Raw genomic sequence first — 20,466 nt, 5'->3', positions numbered from 1 at the left:
AAGTTGCGAAAAAATGTTACAATAATTGATAGAGTTTGGTAAAACATTTTCCTCATTTTGATCAACTTGATTTCACTCTATTACACCAAACAGTCTAATGAAATGAACATCTCAATAACTCGGAGAATCGAAGACTTTTCTCATTAAAAGATTTACTTCATTGTTTTTGCATTCTTCAAAGCATTTGATTTTTCCCTTTTGTTGCTTTACTTTGCCAACAATTTTACCTATCAGTGTGTGCAAAGGCCAACCTCGGTGAATGCAAAAAATGCAAACAATCCTTGGAAGCATAATTGAAGCTCTAATGAAAACCACAGTTTCAATCAATCGATAGAACTAAAGGTGAATGGAAAAATCCCAATTTTCTCGAAATAGTTTTACCATTAACTTGCTCTCCTGTAACTTGCATGATGAGCAATGGAATGAAATGCATGAAACTATTTTTACTCAAAGTAGAACAAGCAGAACTGAAAACAATATCAATTACTGTTGCTTTCCTGAGTTTGTTGTTGAAATTTGGTGGAAATCGATTCGACGAAAAAGCAAATATTTTTTCTTCTCAAAAGTTTCAGAACAAGAATTTTTTTTTAAAGTTTTTCATGATTTTTTCCTCTCTTCACAGAGGCCATAATTTATCTGAAAAGAATATGAAAATCAAATTGAATTCATTGAAGAGGTTTGAAATTACAATTTGGTTCAACATTTTTATATCTTGATATTGATATATTATACCGATGGGCTTGCAATGAAAGTTAAAAATCGACTCTTTTGTCAATAAAATGTTTTCTTGGCTTGTAAGCAAAGTGTTGTCGAAAGATAACAAGAAAAATATTAGCAATACTTTATTTTGCTGCTGGCACCTCACATTTCGTGTTTTTCTCAAAAAAAAATCTAATTCTATTTGGAATAAAGTTGTGAACATTTCAGGTTCGAGCATGAAACAGCTTAATATTGTTGATGCCATGCAACATGGAAAAGAAGTGAAAACTGTATTGGAAACAATCATTACTATCATCATCGAAAATGTATAAAACAAAAGACTACAGAGTCGAACATTTCCGAGAAAAAAAGTTGTCTCAGAGTAGGACTTTTGTGTGCTCCAATTGGGCTGAAAGTTATGGACTTTCCTAACAAGTCGCCCTTCACTAGTAAAATGATTGGCCAAGTAAACTGAGTTATCACTCAATTTCAAGCAAAATATCCATCAATATAATCTTTTTGTTTTATACATTTTCGATGATGATAGTAATGATTGTTTTCAATATTGTTTTCACTTCTTTTCCATGTTGCATGGCATCAAAAATACTAAGCTGTTTCATGCAGTCAAATCTGTTTGAAGCTCGAACCTAAAATGTTCATAACTTTATTGCAAATAGAATTAGAATTTTTTTGAGAAAAAATATTATATTTTACTATTTCTAGTCTTTCTTTTCTTTTCTTTTCATCTGAATATCTTTATTGTGAAGTTGCTCAAGAAATTTGGTTTAACAGGGAATGAAATTTTCACAAAATAATATCTCAAAAAAGAAGAGAAGAAATGATAAAAAAAGAATCGATGATAAGCCAGCATTCGATGAAAATTCGTGTCTGTTGATTCGACTTATATTTTCTCTAAGATTCAGTTTCTCAATCCATCTCTCTTTTGTTTTCAACTTGTTACTTATCAATCTAGTGTTGAACCATGTTTGTCCTTTAAGCTGAGTATTAATGGCCGTTAAACTGGAGCAGCAAAAAAATGTTTCTTTCCATTAGTACAACTTGCTCGACTCAAAGTACACTGTTAATCATGAGATTATTTTTGCATTATTATTGTGACAAGAAACTGGTTAAACTTGAAAATGTAATGACAGTTTGGGTCAATTTGTTGGACGACTAAACTTGATTTGATTGTAATAACAAAAATCGCTTATCCAGGAAAAGAGGAAAGAGTTTAATGCAACATTCGTTAACAAGTGATTCTAATGTCACTTTAATGAGCAAAGCAGAACTTGATTCTGGCAAAATTTAGCATCGAACTTGCAACTTTCTAGTTTCTAGTCAACCTTTTTTTCCTCATTTGTTTAAGTTGAGTTTGAAATGTTTAAACTTACGATTAACTTTGATGGTTGCTTTGTTGCTGAAACCTTTACCCTCAATGTTGACAGCAAAACATGAATAATCTCCAGAATGATTTTTTTGGGCAACTTTAATGACCAAAGTTGTATTATCAATAATTATACCTGTTGCAGGGGGAAATGGAACAAGAGATTAATTTCATTTTCATGTTGAGTTTGTTTCAATGCTTACCTCGTCTTTCATCAGGCAAAAGCGGTGATTCATTAAAAAGCCAACCAATCTCTTGGATAACAGGATTGGAATCGATGATACATTCAAATATAATCTCATCATTTTCGTTAATCTCACTTGGATGACTTGATAAGCGTAGGACAAGTTTAACATTGGGTTTATCTTGAAACGAGAATGGAAAAAAAGAAAAAGAAAATTAATCGAAATTCGAATGTACAGAATAACAAAATTTTGATCAACAAGAATCATTAAAATCTTTCTTTTTGTATGAATTTCTCATTTCGAAAAGTGAAATAATCAAAATGTTGACATGAAATTTTGCTCAGCATTTGAAATTGTTTACAGAATCATATTCATGGAAAGCATGATATATGAGAATGTTGCCATTTATTACTTGTCATTTCACATTTGGATAACTTTTTCGCTTCCATTTTACCTGAATTTTTCATGAGAAGTAGAAATTTTCTGTAGTCATTTCATGTTGCAAATGAAAATATTGTTTGCAATTGTAAAGAAGAAAAAGTTTTCACTAGTTTCTCGGTAAACAAATAAAGAATAGAATCAATCATTTCTAGTTTGACTAAATCTTTAGATGAGTCTATTTCTGGCTGTTTTCAAGGGAAAACAAAACAAAGTCTTGAAAATAAATCTTCAATCTAGACTAGAGACTATCAAAATATTGTTCAATTGATATTGAAATGTCAGTCTTCAAGTCAAGGTAAGTTGTAGTTATCATTTGGCTTTGGACAAGTTAAAGGATTACTGAAAGTTTCATTGTTAAAGATTACATTCAAGATGAAAATAAGTTCGAGTTTGGACCATTCATTGTTAGGCACTTTGTTGGAGTTAAAATAGAAACTTGGAAATTCTTGCAAAAACTATTACCATTAGAAGAAACTTGCATGAAACAACAAGCAATGTTTCTAAAAAAAGCTCAAATTCTTCTTCATTCCAATACCATTTAGAAATATCAAGAAAATTCTTCTTCACAAACATCGAATCCGATAACTTCCCAAAAATATCCATGAACAGTCACTTCAATAGAAAAGGCTAGAATCTCGATTTTTCGAAAATTCAAATGATTGACGTTTGATGCCCGAAATTGAGATTTTTGCGGTTCTTTGAGCCAAAAATTTGTAATCGTTTGAGGTTGTTTCACTTACAATAAATATTGAGAATCCAATCATCTTTGATTGAACTATTTAAAAGGCGCGAGTTTTCGGCTTTACAGGTTAACAAGGCTCCATTGTCTGCAGGTGAAGGCACGAATTTCAATATACTTGAGCTACTGGTTGATCCATTGATTACTGAGTTGGTTTCCCTGAAAGCAACAAAAGTGGCCAGAATTAATTACATTTTACACTTTTCGCATCAACATTGAAAAAGCAAATGAACAAGATTATCAATGAATAAAAGGGCGGAAATTTTGATGAAAACTCTTTTTCTGTTGAAATTCCATTGTTCGTCTGTAAACATTTTAACCTCAATTAACCTTGCCTAATGGCCAGTGTAAAATTGCATAAAAATGGATTATTAAAACACTTTGTTTTCTTGATTAGCATCATTAAAATTTTCCAACTTTACAGTAATTATGAACAAATAATAACTTTATGGAAATGATTAACTGTTGGAATAAACATTTGATCGTATTTTACGAAAAAAAAGTTAATTCTTTTCAAAGCCAAACAAAAGTTTTCCAACAAAAAGCCTTTTTACCTCCAAGATTTGAGCAACTGTTGGTTGAGATACCAAGTCATTTTGGCTCCTGGTCGGGATCCTTTTGAATCACATTGAAGTTCAATTGATTTGTCTGCTGAAAGAGGTCGACGTATTGATATGATTTTCACATAAAAAGGATACACTGAAAGGAAAAAGGAAAAGTCGATTAATGTTGATGCAAGAATCTCAAACTCTTTTGCTTACAATTAATGTCTAGAATGAGTGATTTGTTGATTGCCTGAGTTAAATTAGTGTTGAAGGTTTTACAGGATAAAAGTTTATTTAGATCATTTCGTCCCAATTTAGAGATGAACAAATCGTTGATTGTGACGAGTCCATCTTCAGTTACTTTAGAAATGTAAGAATCGTCAATTAAATCTTGATTGAGATACCAATAAACCAGGGGCGCAGGTTTACCTGGTTAAGGGAATGAAGAAGGAAAGAGGAACCATTAGTGACAAAGTGAAGAGCGATAATGAGGGTGAAACAGGAAATGAAAGGAAAGTGTTGAGAAAAGATGAAGACCAAGAAATTATGATCAACTAAATGATGGTTGAAAGAAAAGAATAAGTTTGACGAAAAAAAAAACCATTTATTATCTTGCAATCAAGTTTGGTGTGTTTTGCATCCTTCAATAATTGTGCTGGGAATTGTTGGGATTGAAAGTTTGTTTTGTTTGGTAAATGATTTGCAACAAGAAAAGGTAAGAAGAAGAAGAAAATTTTTGCAAATAAAAGTTGATGGATATTTACGCTATTATTATTGTATTTACAACTTTTGTTATTGCTCATTTCACACTTATTTGTTGGATAAATGTTGAATGTTGGAAGCTGAGGAAACTGTTATTATTAATATCGAGTCTAATCGAGTAAATTTTGACTGTTAAATGATGGTAATAATGATGATGAGCTATTTAGTTAGTATTCAGAATCAGTTCAAGTGATCGAAATGGTTGAACCATTGAGCAATCTTGTAATGATATTCATTGGGAAACATTTTTGTTCCAACAATGTTTGAACATTTTCCTTTTGTGGTTCCGTGTTTATTGGGAAATGTTTACACTTTTTTGTATGTATTCTGTGGTTTGAGGTGCAACTTGTATTTAAAATTGAATAAAGTTTGTTCTTTTGAAGAATGAAACTTTTCTTTTCACCATGAAATGTTTTGTCCTTATTGTTGCAACAATCAATCAATTTTGGTTTGCAAGACGAACCATTTCAACTTGTCCAGTTGATTGATAACAAAGATGTACTAAAATCGTTTGCTTTAGAGTTTTCTCGGACAAGAATACATTGGCAGTCAATGAAAAATGTTTCATTTCTTCCTCTTCTTTTGCACAATATTTTTATAAATGTCGAGTCAATGTATTATCAAAAGCCAGTCAACCCAATGTGATGATATTGATGTAATAAGTTTCTTCAGTCTCTTTACACAATCCTTCAACATTTTAGCACTTATTTCATAGTCTAAGAAACTTAGCGTTAAAGTTAACGAACAAGTCTCATTGATGCAAAGAAAAATGAAATCGCATTTAAACCGATTTGGTTTTGTCTTTTGATCACTGTGAATGTGCTTCTGAATTTCAAGGTTTACTGTGCGTTTCAAGTAGAGATTCAAGAAGCAATGAACATAATAAAATGAAGCAAATGGCTAAACATGGGAAATTTAAAACAAAATATTGGATGACAAATGAATGAGAAGACATGAACTGGACTGATAATGATATTAATATGTGAATGTTTTGATAATAAACGACAATTATTGTGAATGAATGTGTAAAGGAAGTGCACTGTTTGTTTTTTTCTTGTTGTCCTTTTTTTGGCCATTTGATTGATGATGACTAAAAGGCAAAATGTTGTTTAGGTCAGGACTTACCAAAGCATATAAATACTAAACTGGAGAAAGACTGAAATGAGTGAAACGAGAATGAAAGTCAAAGTAAAAATGTTGAATGATACAAGTTTGTGGGTTGAACAAGAAGTGAACCTGCAAGGAAAAAACGTGAATCCAACTGAATAGACTGTCCAAACTGATCAACTGTTTCAATCATTTTTCTGCTTCTTCTTTTCATATTTACTCTTCCATAAATGTATTAATGCATAATGTTTGAGAACGAAGCTGAAACTCTATTTAGTCTGGAGCCAAATGAAGTGACCAAAAACAGCAATAACTGGTAATGATTATCATTACATGTCTTTTCATGTAACAATATTATGTACAATCTTGATCCCTTTAATGGTCAACTCAATTAAAAGTGATTGATACATTCAACAGCATCAACTCAATGGACATTCAAAGACAACTCTTAATCAGTCAACCTTTTCCAAGTCAAAGGATGTGAATGGTGAAAAGGGTTGAGGTTGCATCGGTTCATCAATGGATTTTCACTTGATTTACCTTTTACCATTGTTTTGCCTTTAATCAATTCTCATTTACCTTGATCATGTTTTTACAAGATTCACTGACAACTTTCGATTCATTTTTTTCTTCCAATTGATTTTCATCCAATAATGTGGTCAATAATGAATTGATTCAAGTTTTTTCTTGTTCGATATTTTTTCTCTTCTTTTCATTTGCTTCAGTTCAATGTCATCATCATACCATTATCATCAATATAATCCAAGCTAATTCATGGTTGACAGTTATTTTGATTAATACGTTTCATTTGGAAAGGGCAACTGAACAGTGTTTCACTGTACAGCCAACAATTGATCAAAGCTGTTCAATTGTTTTCCTTCTTTTTCCAACATTCAGACTTATCACATTATCCTTTACTATTTATCATCATGCTGATGATAATTTTGATCAGATATTCATTTGCTATTAAAGGGTAAATGAGCAACGTTTACCCATACTTAGTGTCAGCCTTTTCTGTAAACACAAATATTCATGATGAATGTGCAAACCAAGCAAAAGTTTACATGTGAAACTGTTTGAGGCTTGGTTGTTGAGTAAAAGACAATTTACTAGTTAATCAGTTGGTGAAAGTACAAACTGAGAATAGCAAAGTCGAATAAGTAAAAGCTGTGATTAGTGAACAATCATCAATCAGAATCTGTCCTTAAGCGATGCGACTATTTATCGAATGCAAAAGGTAAAACCTTATTTCAAATGACGAACTATGCATTTGCAGATTTGTTTTGCAAATAAAATCGCATTATCAGTTATTTCCAAGCTATAACAGACTTGAACTTGAAGGGGTTTCTAAGGCTGAATGAGTTCGGACAACTTCACCTAATAGACTTTACCATTTGTTGGCTTTTTAGCATCAAGTTGCTATTCAACTTACAGAATCTTGCAATAATAATGAACTCTTTGGACTTTTCTTGAGATAGCTGATCTGAAATCGCTTGGATGTTACAGTTGAAGTTGATACAGAATGCAATTTGTGGCAAACTTTTGCTAAATGCAAAGTGTTATTCATTGCAATTGAACCGTAAACCAATACAAGCGAATGTTTTGAATATGAAATTTATATTCAATTTGCATATTTTGTGCTTCGAACCTGTTCAAGAAACAATTCACCAGAACAGAATAGAACAGAACTTGTTAAGATTAACTAATAAAACATGAAACTGTGCATCTTGCAAAAATAAAGGAAAATCAATCTTAATCAACTCTCAACTAAATCATAATAAATTGATCAACTAATTGACTATTGATTAGTAGGCGATTCATTGATTTCCACACTTTTCTAGTCTTACATGAACATGATCATTATTCATCGCTAATAAAATGTATCGGAATTTCAATTCTATGCAGCATCTACTTCGCTACAACAATAGTCTCACATCATAAGTTGAAGCTTAGCCGTAAGGAATAGAATCGAGAAGAAACTGTGATAAGGTTATTTGAGTGTAAAATTGATTTCACCTGATGAACTTAGCCCTGATTACTCGGTAAACAGAACAAAAGAAGATCAGAAAAATTTCTTTGAAATTCGTTCCAGTTCGCTCATCTGATTGAATCATAAAACCTTTCAAACGATAAATTATTCTTAAACTTTCTTGCGAAACAAAAGTCAAGTTGACCGACCAAGTGGACAATCACTGGAACTTGTTCATCAATTCATTTAAATGGCTTCATATTTTACCTTTCCTTCATTATAAGCGAACAAAATGAATCGAGAAAATGAATAATTCATAACTTTATTATTCACTGAATTTAATTAGATTTCAGTGATTCTTGCCATTTGTGGTTGAATACATTTCTATTGCTACTTGAACACTATTTGAATAGAAACTGTCATCAAAATAGAAATGACAAAGTCGCTGACGAAAATTAGAAAATTGGAAAACTCTGAAATTCGCAATTATCGAAACTCGAAAACTGGCAACTTCTCTTTTGCCAGAATTTGCTAAAGTAACATTTTCCATGGAACGATTTATTCCATTCAACTGTTTACCTCTTAATTGATCAGAGATAATGTTTCACGAATAAAAAGACTCATCAAATTTCGAAAATCATATATTAATATAATGACATTATCCTCGTCAAAACTCTAATGAAATCAATGTTTGAACTTATTTTGATTCTGATGAAGAGAATAGAGAAACAAAATTCTCTTTTTGTTTCATTCTGCAACAAAAGTTCAATAGAGAGTAACATGAGATTTATTTAGTCAATTATGATAAACTAATAACTAGTTTGCATCTAATTACGAGCAAAGACAGAAGCTAATGACGGCTCAAGTAAATGCTCAATTATAATCAATTGATACAAAATTTCATTATCAATGAGCATTCACCTCAAACGAGACAAACTTTTAATGGAAAACAATTTTTTCAACTTTTCCTTTTCTCTTTTACTTTTGCACCTTTCATCAAGTCGATTGTACCAACCAACTCAGCAAAAAGCAACTCTTGCCAGACTAACGGGTTCATGAGCATTCCAAGTGAAACTTGCATCGAACAAGTTTAACCATTTTATTCACATTCAATTACTTTTTACTCCAACCTCATTTCACAACTTTTGGTCTTTTTGTTGTTCAACTTTGTATCATTTATTGAAAATGTTATACAAAATGAAAGGTTTTGAGAAGAAACAGTTTTTTTTCCTTCTCGCCTTTGCACAAGCGACCAACAATTCATCACACTGGGAGTGCAATCACTCCCATTGTTGATTATAATAATGAAAATAACATGATTTGTAAGAATCAGGTACTTATCAGTGTCTACAGAAGAAAAAGGTTACAAAAATAATGTTCTATCAGTGATGGAAAAAAATGATTCCAAAATCGTTAGCTCGAACATCATTAAAGAGAAAGGCACAACAGAAGCAAAAAAGAATGAATGAAAAGAGAAAATCGTTTTTTTCTCGACTCTTCGTTTTCTGTTATTTAAAACATTTTCTTCTTTTTTGGATAAAATTTCTTAATGATGTTGGTAAAAGTAAACTTTGTCTAGTTTCAGTTGCTTTAATAGCGATTTGATTAAATTTAAAATCTGAAAAGTGACACAAAAACCTTTACTAATTGACAATTTGTATTGAATCAGATTGTTTCCTAACTATTGGAAAAATAGTTTTTTGGAATTCAACTTTTCTATTAACTTTTTGATTTCAACTTTTGACTTTACTCATTTTCATTCACAATGGATTAACAGAACTTTTTGGTAATTTCTTGAACTGTTTGCCTCTCGATAAACACTTGGAATGAAACAGTTTCTTCTTTTGTTTAAATCAATTGAACTGATTTGTTGCCTTCTTTTTACATCAATTAAGTCTACTTGTTTGGGCTCGTTAAAGATCAATAACTGATTGACTCTGATTGATAATAATTGTAATACAATCATGTCCAATGATTATGTTGAAGGAATGAAAAGAGTTGCGCTCTTTGTGATACCTTGAAAGGGTAAACATTTTTCTTTTTTTCTCATTTTCTTTTCTACTCCGTTCAAGTCATTTAGATGAGTTGCAACAAAGTTTATTGATTCAATGTAAAGGCATGAGAGAAACTGATTAAGCTCAGAGTTTATCAACAAGGATCAATACAAGGATTAGATGAACTGAGTTGCCTCTTGTAAACGGAATCTCAATTTTAGCCAGTCTTTGGTTCCTTCATCTCTTTACCTAATCTTCACAAAAATATTTTTCATTTTCTATTCGCAACGAACTCTTGCCACTTCATCTGTCGCAAACTTTTCGAACAAACATTTTCGATTCAAAGAGATTCATTCCAAAAGTCAGATTCAAAGTGCAACTCGAGAAAAACAACGAAAAGAACAAATAGAATTTGGAAAACTTCTAAAATTTCGATTGATAATTTTTCTCGGTCTTTTTAGAACCCATTTATGATGCATTTTATGAAATCTTTCAGATTTTGAGCCAACTTTTGGAACGAATCTCGTGAAAATCGAATTTCAATTTTTGAAATTTTCCTTTTCTTTGTTCTTTCAGGTACAAAATGAAGATCAGAAGGATGACAGTAATGATGAAAAACGATCAAGATGAAGATTTGATTTTGATGGTGAAGAGCATAAAATAAAGATTAGAGAAGTTTAAAGTTACGAAAAATGTTGATTAGCGTTTCTCACTTTTAACCTGACTTGGCAAGTTGACAAAAGCTATTAAAGATCAATACTGAACATCTTGATTACAATGTTGAAAAGTTGATCAACTCTTAACCATCATTATCTACAAATGACAAAAGCAACAAATGGGACAAAAAGCATTTCCATCATTTACTTTTTACCCTGAAAACCCTGAAAAACTTGGAAAACTTGATCAAAGCTCAAAGTTAAATATTAAAGGGAAAAACATCATTTATTTCCAAATCTTTGAAAACTTTTCCTTGCCAGTGATTCCCTGGTTCAATCACTTAAACTTATTGTTACTATTAGTTAGTGTTAATGTTCATTTTCATGTCAATTTGGTCAATTTCCTTTTCTCAATTCAATCCAATTGTCCATAAAAGTTGATCTCAAAATTGAAACACTTGCCAAGTGGCCAACAGGGTAACGCAAAGGAACACAGATTAACTCGAAAATGAAAGAGTAAAAAAAGTCGAAACGAAAATGGCGGATAAAATTAAATCCTTTTCTCGATTCCATTTTTTGCTTCATCTAACTTCATCATTCAACTTGGTATGTCCAAGAAACAGATCAAAGTTGCAACAAAACTAATAGATTTCAACAGTCGAACTGACAATTGAATGTCAATCCAAGTATTAGCAGACATCAGCTGATGTTGACTTGTAACCTTTCATTTGACATGAATGGCCATCTTTTATCTTTCGTCTAATCTCGAGTTTCATTACAGCTTTACTTGGAAAAACATCAAAAACTGATTCTTGTTCTGGTTCAACATTTTTCATTGGCTTTGACCAAAAGTTTGGACAAAAAAGTTTAGTTAAAATGATAAACCTTTCATTCGTTTTTATCCACTTTTGGCACAGTTATTATTCATTGCAAGTCCAAACTCAGTCAGTTTTTCCGATAAAACTTCATATTCTTTTGCTTCCTTTTCCATCATCACAGTCATCATTGACCATCTCTTATCTCTTCATCTCACTCAATTTTCATCTTCATTATCATCAATTCTTATTTTTCCTTTTATTCCAATCCAAACATTCTCATGTTGCACAGGATGGGTGAGAAGGAAAAAAATTTCTCCTCTTGTTCTCTTGCTTCTATTTCGATATACCTTTTCTTTCTTGTTCACCTTTCCCTTTTCCGGTTTTGGATATTCTGATTGATGACAGGAAATTTTACTCAAACTTTTGCCTCTTGTTTATCATGAAATAATCCTCAACAAGATCAACTCCAAAAATCGAGTTTCACACTTTTCACCAAACTTTGCACTTCAACTCATAAATGTTTAATTGAAATGCAAAGTTTCTGTTTACTTAAAAGATTTAAATTGTTGCAACAAAAGGTCAACCTCTATTGTCTAAGTCGATTCATCAAGCGTGATTAAGTTCATTGATAGCGAAGAATCCGATTCTTGTTTATCCGTTCAAGAGTAAAAACTTTTCAACTCAAGTCTTCAAGTCAAATATCATGATTTGAGGTGAAAAAGGAAAACCAGCAAATTGGAAAATGGGAAATGAATGAATGAAGAACTTGAAAAGAATGAAAAGAAAACTTGCCCTTTAGCTATTGCCTTTTCTGTTTACCTTTCTTCACCTTTCATATTCTGTTCAATTCTGAATACAGAATGGCAATAAGCCGTTGTTGTTATTACAAAAGTAAACACGGTTCAATGATGGAATATAAAAAAGAGGAAAAAAAGATGAAAAAATTATCTTTCCATGGATAAAGGTTAAACAAAAGGTAGGAAAAAAGGTAAATTTTGAAAAATGTTTCTTCGTTTTCTCATGTTCCTTTGAAACTTTTTTTTCTCCTCTTTATTGTTTCTACTCGATGCTTCCATGCTTTAAGATGAATTGAATAGAGAGCAAAAAAAGAGTCGAAAAAGGTTGAGATTGAAAAAACAAAAAGTGTTCATCTGTTGTTTACAAAGTTCAATCATGATTGAGTCAAATAAATTGCAATCCAATCGACACGGAATGGAGAAAATAATTTGACAGGGAAGGAATAATATGTTTTCTTTACTGAAAAATGATATGAAAAATTGTTGTGAGAAAGGTTTCAATCGAAAAGGGATTGAAGAAAAAAAAAGTTTTGAAGAAAAAATCATTTTCGTTTTTGTAAAATGATGAATGATTTTCATGTTGAAACTGTTTCTTATAACCTGCTATTATGGGCTGAAATGAAGGTAAATTCAGAGTAAATTTTAAAGATATTAATTGAAAGGTTGAAATCAAGTCAAACAGAAGGTGATAAAAATGTGAAAACTCACCTCCATAAGCAAGGCATTTTAATTTCAAGCTTGTTCCTTCACCGTAAGATCCAAGTGATTCAACAATTTGATTTGTTTCATCTGCAATAATCACCTTTTTGGCTGGAACTTTGGTGTTGGGTTGAGATAAAGAGAGTGAGAGAAAAAAAGAGAAGAGAAAAAATGATGACAAATGATGATGGTGTTGGTGAAATGCCTTTTTCATCTTATTTGGCTTTTTTTCTTGTGCTTCCATTGCCATTTGTTTAACCCAAGAAACAAAAGTTTTAATGTTAATCTAGATTAATAAAGCTAATCATGCTGGGAAACTTTTCCCATTCATTTACAGTTTATATTCATCATCATTCCAATTATAATAGACAGCAGGGAAAATGGATGCCTTCTTTCAGAGTCTATCATGCTACATGAAGAGTCTAACTGGGACAGTTTAAATGAGGTTGACTGGTTTAACCCGTGAAATTTTATACTCTACTCAAGGGATTAGACAGTGGGTTGACAATGATTTGATTTGGTAACAGAAGATCACAAGCCAATGGAGCTTTAATAATCAGGTTGAGTTTCAATAAATGCACATTTTCCCAGTTGCTTTGGGTTGAATGTTTATTGGGATAATCGATGGTCATCAAGAGATCAAGTTTTTCATACGTTTCAGTATTATTTAAAATCGATTTTCACGATTTTTTTCAATCGATTTATGTTTATTCGATCTTTGATTTAATCGATTAATGAAAATTTTGAGATAATTTGCAATTCAGTTTGAAATTATTGTACTTACGATGGAGCTGCATGAAATGCTCGAGCCAGATTTGAAAGAGGTCGAATTAACGACTGGAAAATCGATCGAATTGAAAATAATTTTAGGTTAATAGAAATGTTCAAATTTATTATTGTTTTTTTTTGCACGAAAATGAGATGAGCAATATCGATTTTTATGAAAATCGTCGATATCGATCAATATTCAAATTCGTTCAGAGAAACCAATGATAATTTAGCAACGAAATCATCGATATTTTGATTTGGTCTAAATATCACGAGCCAAAATACTCAAGGTATGAATACTCTCTGTGTAATAAATATCGAGATCGATTTTCAAGGAAAATCGATTCAATCGGAGATTTGCAGTTTCATCATTGAATCATCTAATTATAACTTTGATTTAAACCGTTGAGCCTGGGAAACGGGATCAGCTTTATATTCGAGCGCATGACTTGTTGCTGTAAAATGATTTTGAACATTCAACTTTGAACCTTTGCTTTCAGTCAGGTGAACTCTAAATCTAATGAAAACGTATAGATATTTAAGCAGTTCATCTAATCAACCGTCAAAGTAACTGATATTTCTATCTCTACATTCGATCCAACAAATTGGTTCTCAAATTAATAGAAAGACTCTGAATTTTTCATTTCAACTTTGAATCAAACCTATTGTTTTGAAAGAGACAAAAAATCTTGTTTTCCCTGAAACGAACAAAATGTAATGTACAATGAAATCAACAAATAATCATCAACAATGAGCCAATCGATAAGATGTTCAACACCACAGATTATATCCAGAAAAGTTTCACCAAAATGCCAAAAGTTTAAAATCGATTCAAGATCAGCCCAAAAAATCGAGCAATTTTCAATTCAAGTGGACATTGCGGTCAAAATATGGTAAAATTGAAACATTGAAATCGCTATTGTGCATGTTCACTTAATGGATCAGTAAATTTACTTTGAATAAAATCATTGAGTGATGAAAATGTTTAAACAGAAGCAGCAAAAATGTAAAATGACTTGCTACAGATTAAAGGCTCAACAAACTGGAATGAAAATATTGAATTGAAAAGTGTTAATGAAAATAACTTCAACTCTTGGGAGTGAAAAAAAACAAATGAAAAGTCAAAATAATCTGGAGACAACCTTGACAAGAAAAGGACAAGAAAAGTAATGCATTTCAAATGCAAATATTTGCTCAACGACAAACACGTTGACAAGCAGAAACGTTGATAAATATAATTGGCATCATTAGAACAATCGAGCAGAAAAAAAATGTTATCCAATTTTTCGAGTTACACAATTTCATTCATTAACATCAAATTATCGTCAACATGAAAGGTGCACAAAATGCCATAAGTGTCAGCATTAGCCCTCCATTATGATGCATCTTCATCTCATTTCCTCTCTTCCCAACCCTCTTTATCATGAATATTTTTTTCTTTCAACTTTTTTCTTCTCACAGCCGACCGTTTGTCCTTTTGCAATTGTTTGAATGATCAGTGTGAAAAGGGCTTGAAGCTACTTAAAATGATTTACTCAACTGGAAAAGATTTAATTTGCTTAATGAGCCTTTATTCGGTTGACTGATTGTAATGAAAAAAACGACGAAAATCCAGTTTCAAGATTCATTCCCTGTTTGGAGTTTTTTTTTCTCAATTCACTTTTCACTCACAAAAAGAGCAGACAAAAAAAGAGATTCACAAAAGTTTCATGATCATCATCTTTGGAATAGGAAGTGAAAAATTTTGTTAATTGATCAATTCAACTCTATTCCATTTGGAAGGAACCTTTTCATTCCCAGTTCACCATGAAAATTGAAAAGTTTGACAAGTCAAGAGTTTATTGAGAAAGAAAAGATTCATTTTTTTGCTTTTTTTCTCCTTTCCTTCAGAATCTTGATGCTCGTTACAAGTTTCATTGGCATCAAATTGACTCGCGACTGTCTGTTGCTTCAACTTTTTTATTGTTGACATTTGATTGTTGATGCTTCCAATTGTCTGTTGCTCTTTCAATTTATGATTATTGCTTGTACAATTTTGGAAATTGATGGTCAAAAGAAAAGTCTTTTTTTTGCTTTTCCTTCTGTCCATTCAATTCAATTCATTCTTTTAAACTCTTTTCCTTTCCATTTAATAAAGTGATACAAAAGTTTAACTTTAATTTGCTCTACATGGCAAGGCTAATCAATCATCAACCATCAACTCGCATCCAATCGATTAGATTTAAAGTTGAAAATTAGAGTAATTATCAGAATGTGCGCTGGGAGTGAACACTTTTTACTCCCAGTAAATATTCTTGAGAGTTTCCATATTATCCACTTTTGCAACATTAAACTTTGCCCATTCACTAATCATGAGCAGCCAATTATACTGATGGCTTACAATATCAATTTCAATCATTTCATGAAAAGTTTTCAGTTTTCATTTTTTACTCCGTTAAGCTTGAAAATGGATTTGTTTTTCGTTGATTAAGGTGCTTTCTCAGGTTAGTCTAATGATGATGAAGGTTAAGAAGTTAAGTAAACTCGTTGAAACTCTTGATTTGATGGAAAAGTGAAAGGACAGAAAAAGTTTTTTAGTTGTTCATTCATCATGAAATGGAAAACTTTCGTCATTTGCCCTTTCGTCTCAGGTAAACGCTTTCGACGTCAATTTTGGCTCATTTTTTTCGAGCAATTTTCTGACTTGCAATGATAATGACTTAAAAAGTTTCACTCATGAAATTAAAAGCTGAATGGGTTTAACTCATCATTTTTTTGCTGCAAAAGTAAACTTATAGTGCTTACTTTGCTTTTACAGTTTTCATCATTAGCTTTCCTTGTTTAACATGATTAAGTTTTACATTTCGTTACGTTTCTCTTTTCAAATGGTTATTAAACTCGGTAAATCTTATTAGATGAACATTATAATAAAGACCTTGAATTGAGGTGAACTTCATTTTTCAGTTATTAATAGAAGAAAAACAAAAAAATCCTTTTTTCTTTTTTCAGTGTTTTCACTTTTGGAATTATTTATCAGATTACTCTTGAACCTTACATGATAGAAACATGGAAACAATGTTATCAATCAATGTTTACAAGATTAAATGTCACTCTCAAACGTGATGGCTGCAAGAAAATGTTGCTGGTTGAATGAAATATTGCATTTTCACAGTAATTAAAATCTATTAGATTCATGATCACCAGCAAAAGAAAATGTTGAAATTAAAAAATTAGACAAAATTTTATTGTACAACATCGACTAAGTACAAATTCAGCCAGTTTCAAAAGGATGAGGTCAGATTCAATAGAGTTTGCCTTCTTTCCAATTTGCATGAAAATTCGTCTGATGATAGAACACATTTAGTTCGCCAAAATTGTCCGAAAGATTTTCGATGTATGTTTCTCATTAAAATCGATTTCATGCATATTCTAAAATCTGATTCAGAATATTTCGCTAGTTAACTTTACCACAAAAATGAGCTAAACGTATACGCTTGATAACAAAGCTACATGATGCAACAACTTTTCGTTGCAACATCTTTCTCTTGACATTTAATATTGAAAAATTTCCATCAGACTTTGTTTCTAAGAAACGAGTTGCTCTCTTAGTCTTGGCAATGAAACAGGACTGGAATGAGTCTGGGAATGAAAGAGTAAAAAAATTGGTTGGAAAAAGTTTCTTCACATTTACTTTAATGTACACTCTAATCCATCATGAGTAATCCTAATCAACTTCATCATCATCATTATCATCATCAATTCATGAGTGATTACATCTATTGAAAAAGTAGCACAAAGTAAATGAATAGAAGAACCAAGAGAAGAAGAAAAAAACGAAATGAGACGAAAAAAGAATGAAAGGTAAAAAAGATTTTCTCTTTTCATCACCTTGTTTTTCATGACAAATCAATGTTTAATAATCATCATTATCATTGATAAAAATTACAGACCAATGTTCAAAATCCTTTTCGTCTCCTTGTTTTGCCTCGAAGTTTACCAACAAAAAGCAAGTTCAACTTTTGATTCGAAACTTAAAAGTGAAATCCGACAATCAATCAACATCCATCAATACTGGAACTAATCATTTGAGAATGAAAATGAAAGCAAAGAAATTCCATCAAAGGAAAAAACACAAAAAATCAACCTTTACTGAACCTCGAAGAATTTGATTTTTCCTCAAAATTGTTGGTTTCATGATACCGTTCAAACCAAAGTAAACTTTTAAAAAGACATTATCTCCATGCAATTACACTGTAAATACTTGAACCTCTAATTATAATAAATGTTTGACAGAAATTGAATTAAAGAAGAAAGAAAAAATTCTCATCATTTTCTCATTTCATGATGAAATGTAAACAATTGGAAAAGATTCAGGAATAAAAGTTCAATTATAATTGGGTTAATGTTGACAATTTATGATTTTTTTCGCTTCTTTTCTTCTTTCATGTCAAGGCTTGAAATTTTCATTTTAAAAGTAAAATCGTTTAACACTTTTCCAATAATCATGCAAATGCTTTTGACAGTTTACCAGTTTCATGCAATTTCATGAAAATCACTTTTATCCATTCAATATTCCAATTGGATGATTATTTTTCAATGAAACTTTTCATTTTTTTCCTCGTTCAACACTAAAGGTTGATAATATTTTCACTTTTGTTTCGTTTGTCTTTCAACGATTTGTTGCCAATTCACAAAACTTAGCATTTGCTATTCAAATATTCAATAGCGATTCAATTCTGCAATTTTCTATTCTTCTAATCAATTTGCATTCCAAGATTCAATAAAGAATAAATTATTCGACTTTTGTCATTTCAATTTCTCATGATAATTCTCTTTTCTGTTTTCATTTTCATATGTTTTAACAAGTTTGTTTGAGACTTTGGTTGACTATAAACGATGAATCAGATTATTCAATTTGCTGAGTTGGCTCCTTGAGAGGGAAAAGAAAGTGAAAACTGTGAAGCCAACGTGCCAATCTGTTCATGTCAACAGCATCCAAGCGAATCCAATTAGTCATTTTGATTGTTAATTGGCTAAATTGTGACATGAAATTGTTTTGATGGTTAAATGGCTGGAAAATTGTTTGCTGAAAAAATTGTTGCCAGAAAAATGTCTTTGGACGAATCAATGTGAGGCAAGACTTTCCTTATTTAATAACCGATCAAGTGCGTGGCTCTAGGTTAAAGTGTCTCAAGAGGTTTGCTATTACTTTTTTGGTCAACTTGGTGAATTCAATTACTGAATCTAATCACGATTATGCTAATGAATAATAAATTTAGGCAAAAATGATTAACGTTTAACATAAGATTGATGGCATCATGTAATCATCATAACATATCGGGTGTCCGTCATTACAACAAAAAGCGAGAGATTTCGAGAGACAACTTCCAACAACGAACTTGAAATTTTTTTGCAGTTGTAAGTTTTTCGAGGTTGAAACATTTATTGATTCTCCCTTTTATATGAATGAAAATTGCTGGAAAATTTGAAACTGACTGACAAAAAAACTCAAGTTTTCGTGCAAAGAATTGCGATAAATTTGGTCAAGTTTTCAACATGAAAAGATGTTGGAACAAACTACGATAAATTTAATGTTGGTTTTTTTTCGAGGCAATGATGGATCGACAATTTCTTTTGTCCATTCACATTGTTGCGAAACTCTGATATGTTTAAGCATGGAAACATGGATTGACAAGGATTGTAGAACAATTAATCAAAGCTGGAATCATTGAGAGATGGAAATAGTGAAACTCTACTCCTGAAGTTACTCGTCTAGTGATACTTCAACAGTTGCTAAATTGACCCATAAAATGAGAGGAGCAAAAGAAAGAAATGAATTTTTACTTTTCATCGAATCGATCGTTGCAACGAAATTTTATTTCCATGCTGTTGGCTGTTCTCTTTGAGAATTAATTTATGTCAAGGGAGTCAAAGTAGTTTTACCTTCAAGTCACTTCCATTGAGATGATAATAAAATGATTCAAATTGTTAATCTTTACTTTTAATGGAAGACGAACAAAAAAGTTAACCTTTATGTTTAACCCAATCCAATTGCAGCAATCACCATTAAATTCAGATTTACAGGTTAATCTATTGGGTACAGTTACTGGAACGGGAAGGGAAAAATTATTAGATTCCAAGAGTCTTTAGCTTCATCATCATCAAGCCCATCTTTTTCATTCCTCTCTTCCTCTCTTCCAAATCATTCTTCCCTTTCCTTTTCTCAGGTGATTCAGGATTTTCAAGATAATTGCTCAGTTTCATTAAGCCACTCCATGAGTCGTTTATCAACAAAACAATTTTTCTTTCTTTCTTCTTCTTCTTCCTTTTTTCAAAGCTCATTATTTTACAAATCTTTATCTCATCGTCTTCAACACTTTTGTCTCTTCCTTTTTGCATGATAACATCATGATGAGTTGAAATGAAATAAATCAAAGTTAACATCAAGAGAAACAAGTGAAACGGAAAAGTTGCCACTTTCATCGAAACTCGAAAAAATGGAATTTTTATTTTCACGAAAAGTAATGCAAAGAATATTTCAAAACGAAAGCTCCATGCAAATACAGACATCGTGTATCGGTTGATCATGTAGACAAGTCTCATTGCAGAAAAAAATGCATTTATTCGAAAATTCCAAAAGTTTTTCGTTCTTTGGTGACTTTATCATTGTTCGTGATTAGAGGCAATAAATTAGACCAGAAAATTATCACTAAATGAGTTGAACTGGCAAATCATGCAAAACCCAAGAACCAGCTCTTTATCACTTGTTTATTGATTTTCATGCTTTTTTTACACTCACTTTTCTCTTTTTTCATGTTAATATTCATGATGATAATTTGCTCTTTTTTATCTTTTTTTCTCTGTTTTCATTTTGCAACAGTTTCCATTAACCAAAAGGAACCATTTTTTCATGCCTTTATGCAC

General features: G+C 31.3%; 1 protein-coding gene across 2 annotated transcripts in view; it reads right to left on the bottom strand.

Moving 5' to 3' along the window:
* Positions 1 to 20,466, bottom strand: part of LOC107365040 (protein turtle-like) — a 54,036-nt gene that overhangs the window by 23,266 nt on the left and 10,304 nt on the right. For both annotated transcript variants that reach the window (XM_015932510.3, XM_015932509.3), the window contains exons 2-7: positions 12,805 to 12,912; positions 4,210 to 4,422; positions 4,003 to 4,147; positions 3,450 to 3,607; positions 2,287 to 2,448; positions 2,091 to 2,219 (exon numbers count right to left, since the gene is read on the bottom strand). In XM_015932510.3, the coding sequence (XP_015787996.1) occupies positions 2,091 to 2,219; positions 2,287 to 2,448; positions 3,450 to 3,607; positions 4,003 to 4,147; positions 4,210 to 4,422; positions 12,805 to 12,912 (915 nt within the window). The remainder of the gene's footprint in view (positions 1 to 2,090; positions 2,220 to 2,286; positions 2,449 to 3,449; positions 3,608 to 4,002; positions 4,148 to 4,209; positions 4,423 to 12,804; positions 12,913 to 20,466) is intronic.

The sequence above is a fragment of the Tetranychus urticae genome, chromosome 3 (assembly GCF_039701765.1).
Source record: "Tetranychus urticae isolate SD_2017Ah chromosome 3, NJAU_TeUrti_SD_1.0, whole genome shotgun sequence".
Classification (NCBI taxonomy): Eukaryota; Metazoa; Arthropoda; class Arachnida; order Trombidiformes; family Tetranychidae; genus Tetranychus; species Tetranychus urticae.
The sequence above is the reverse complement of the archived record's forward strand: the minus strand, read 5'-3'. Positions and strand labels throughout refer to the sequence as shown.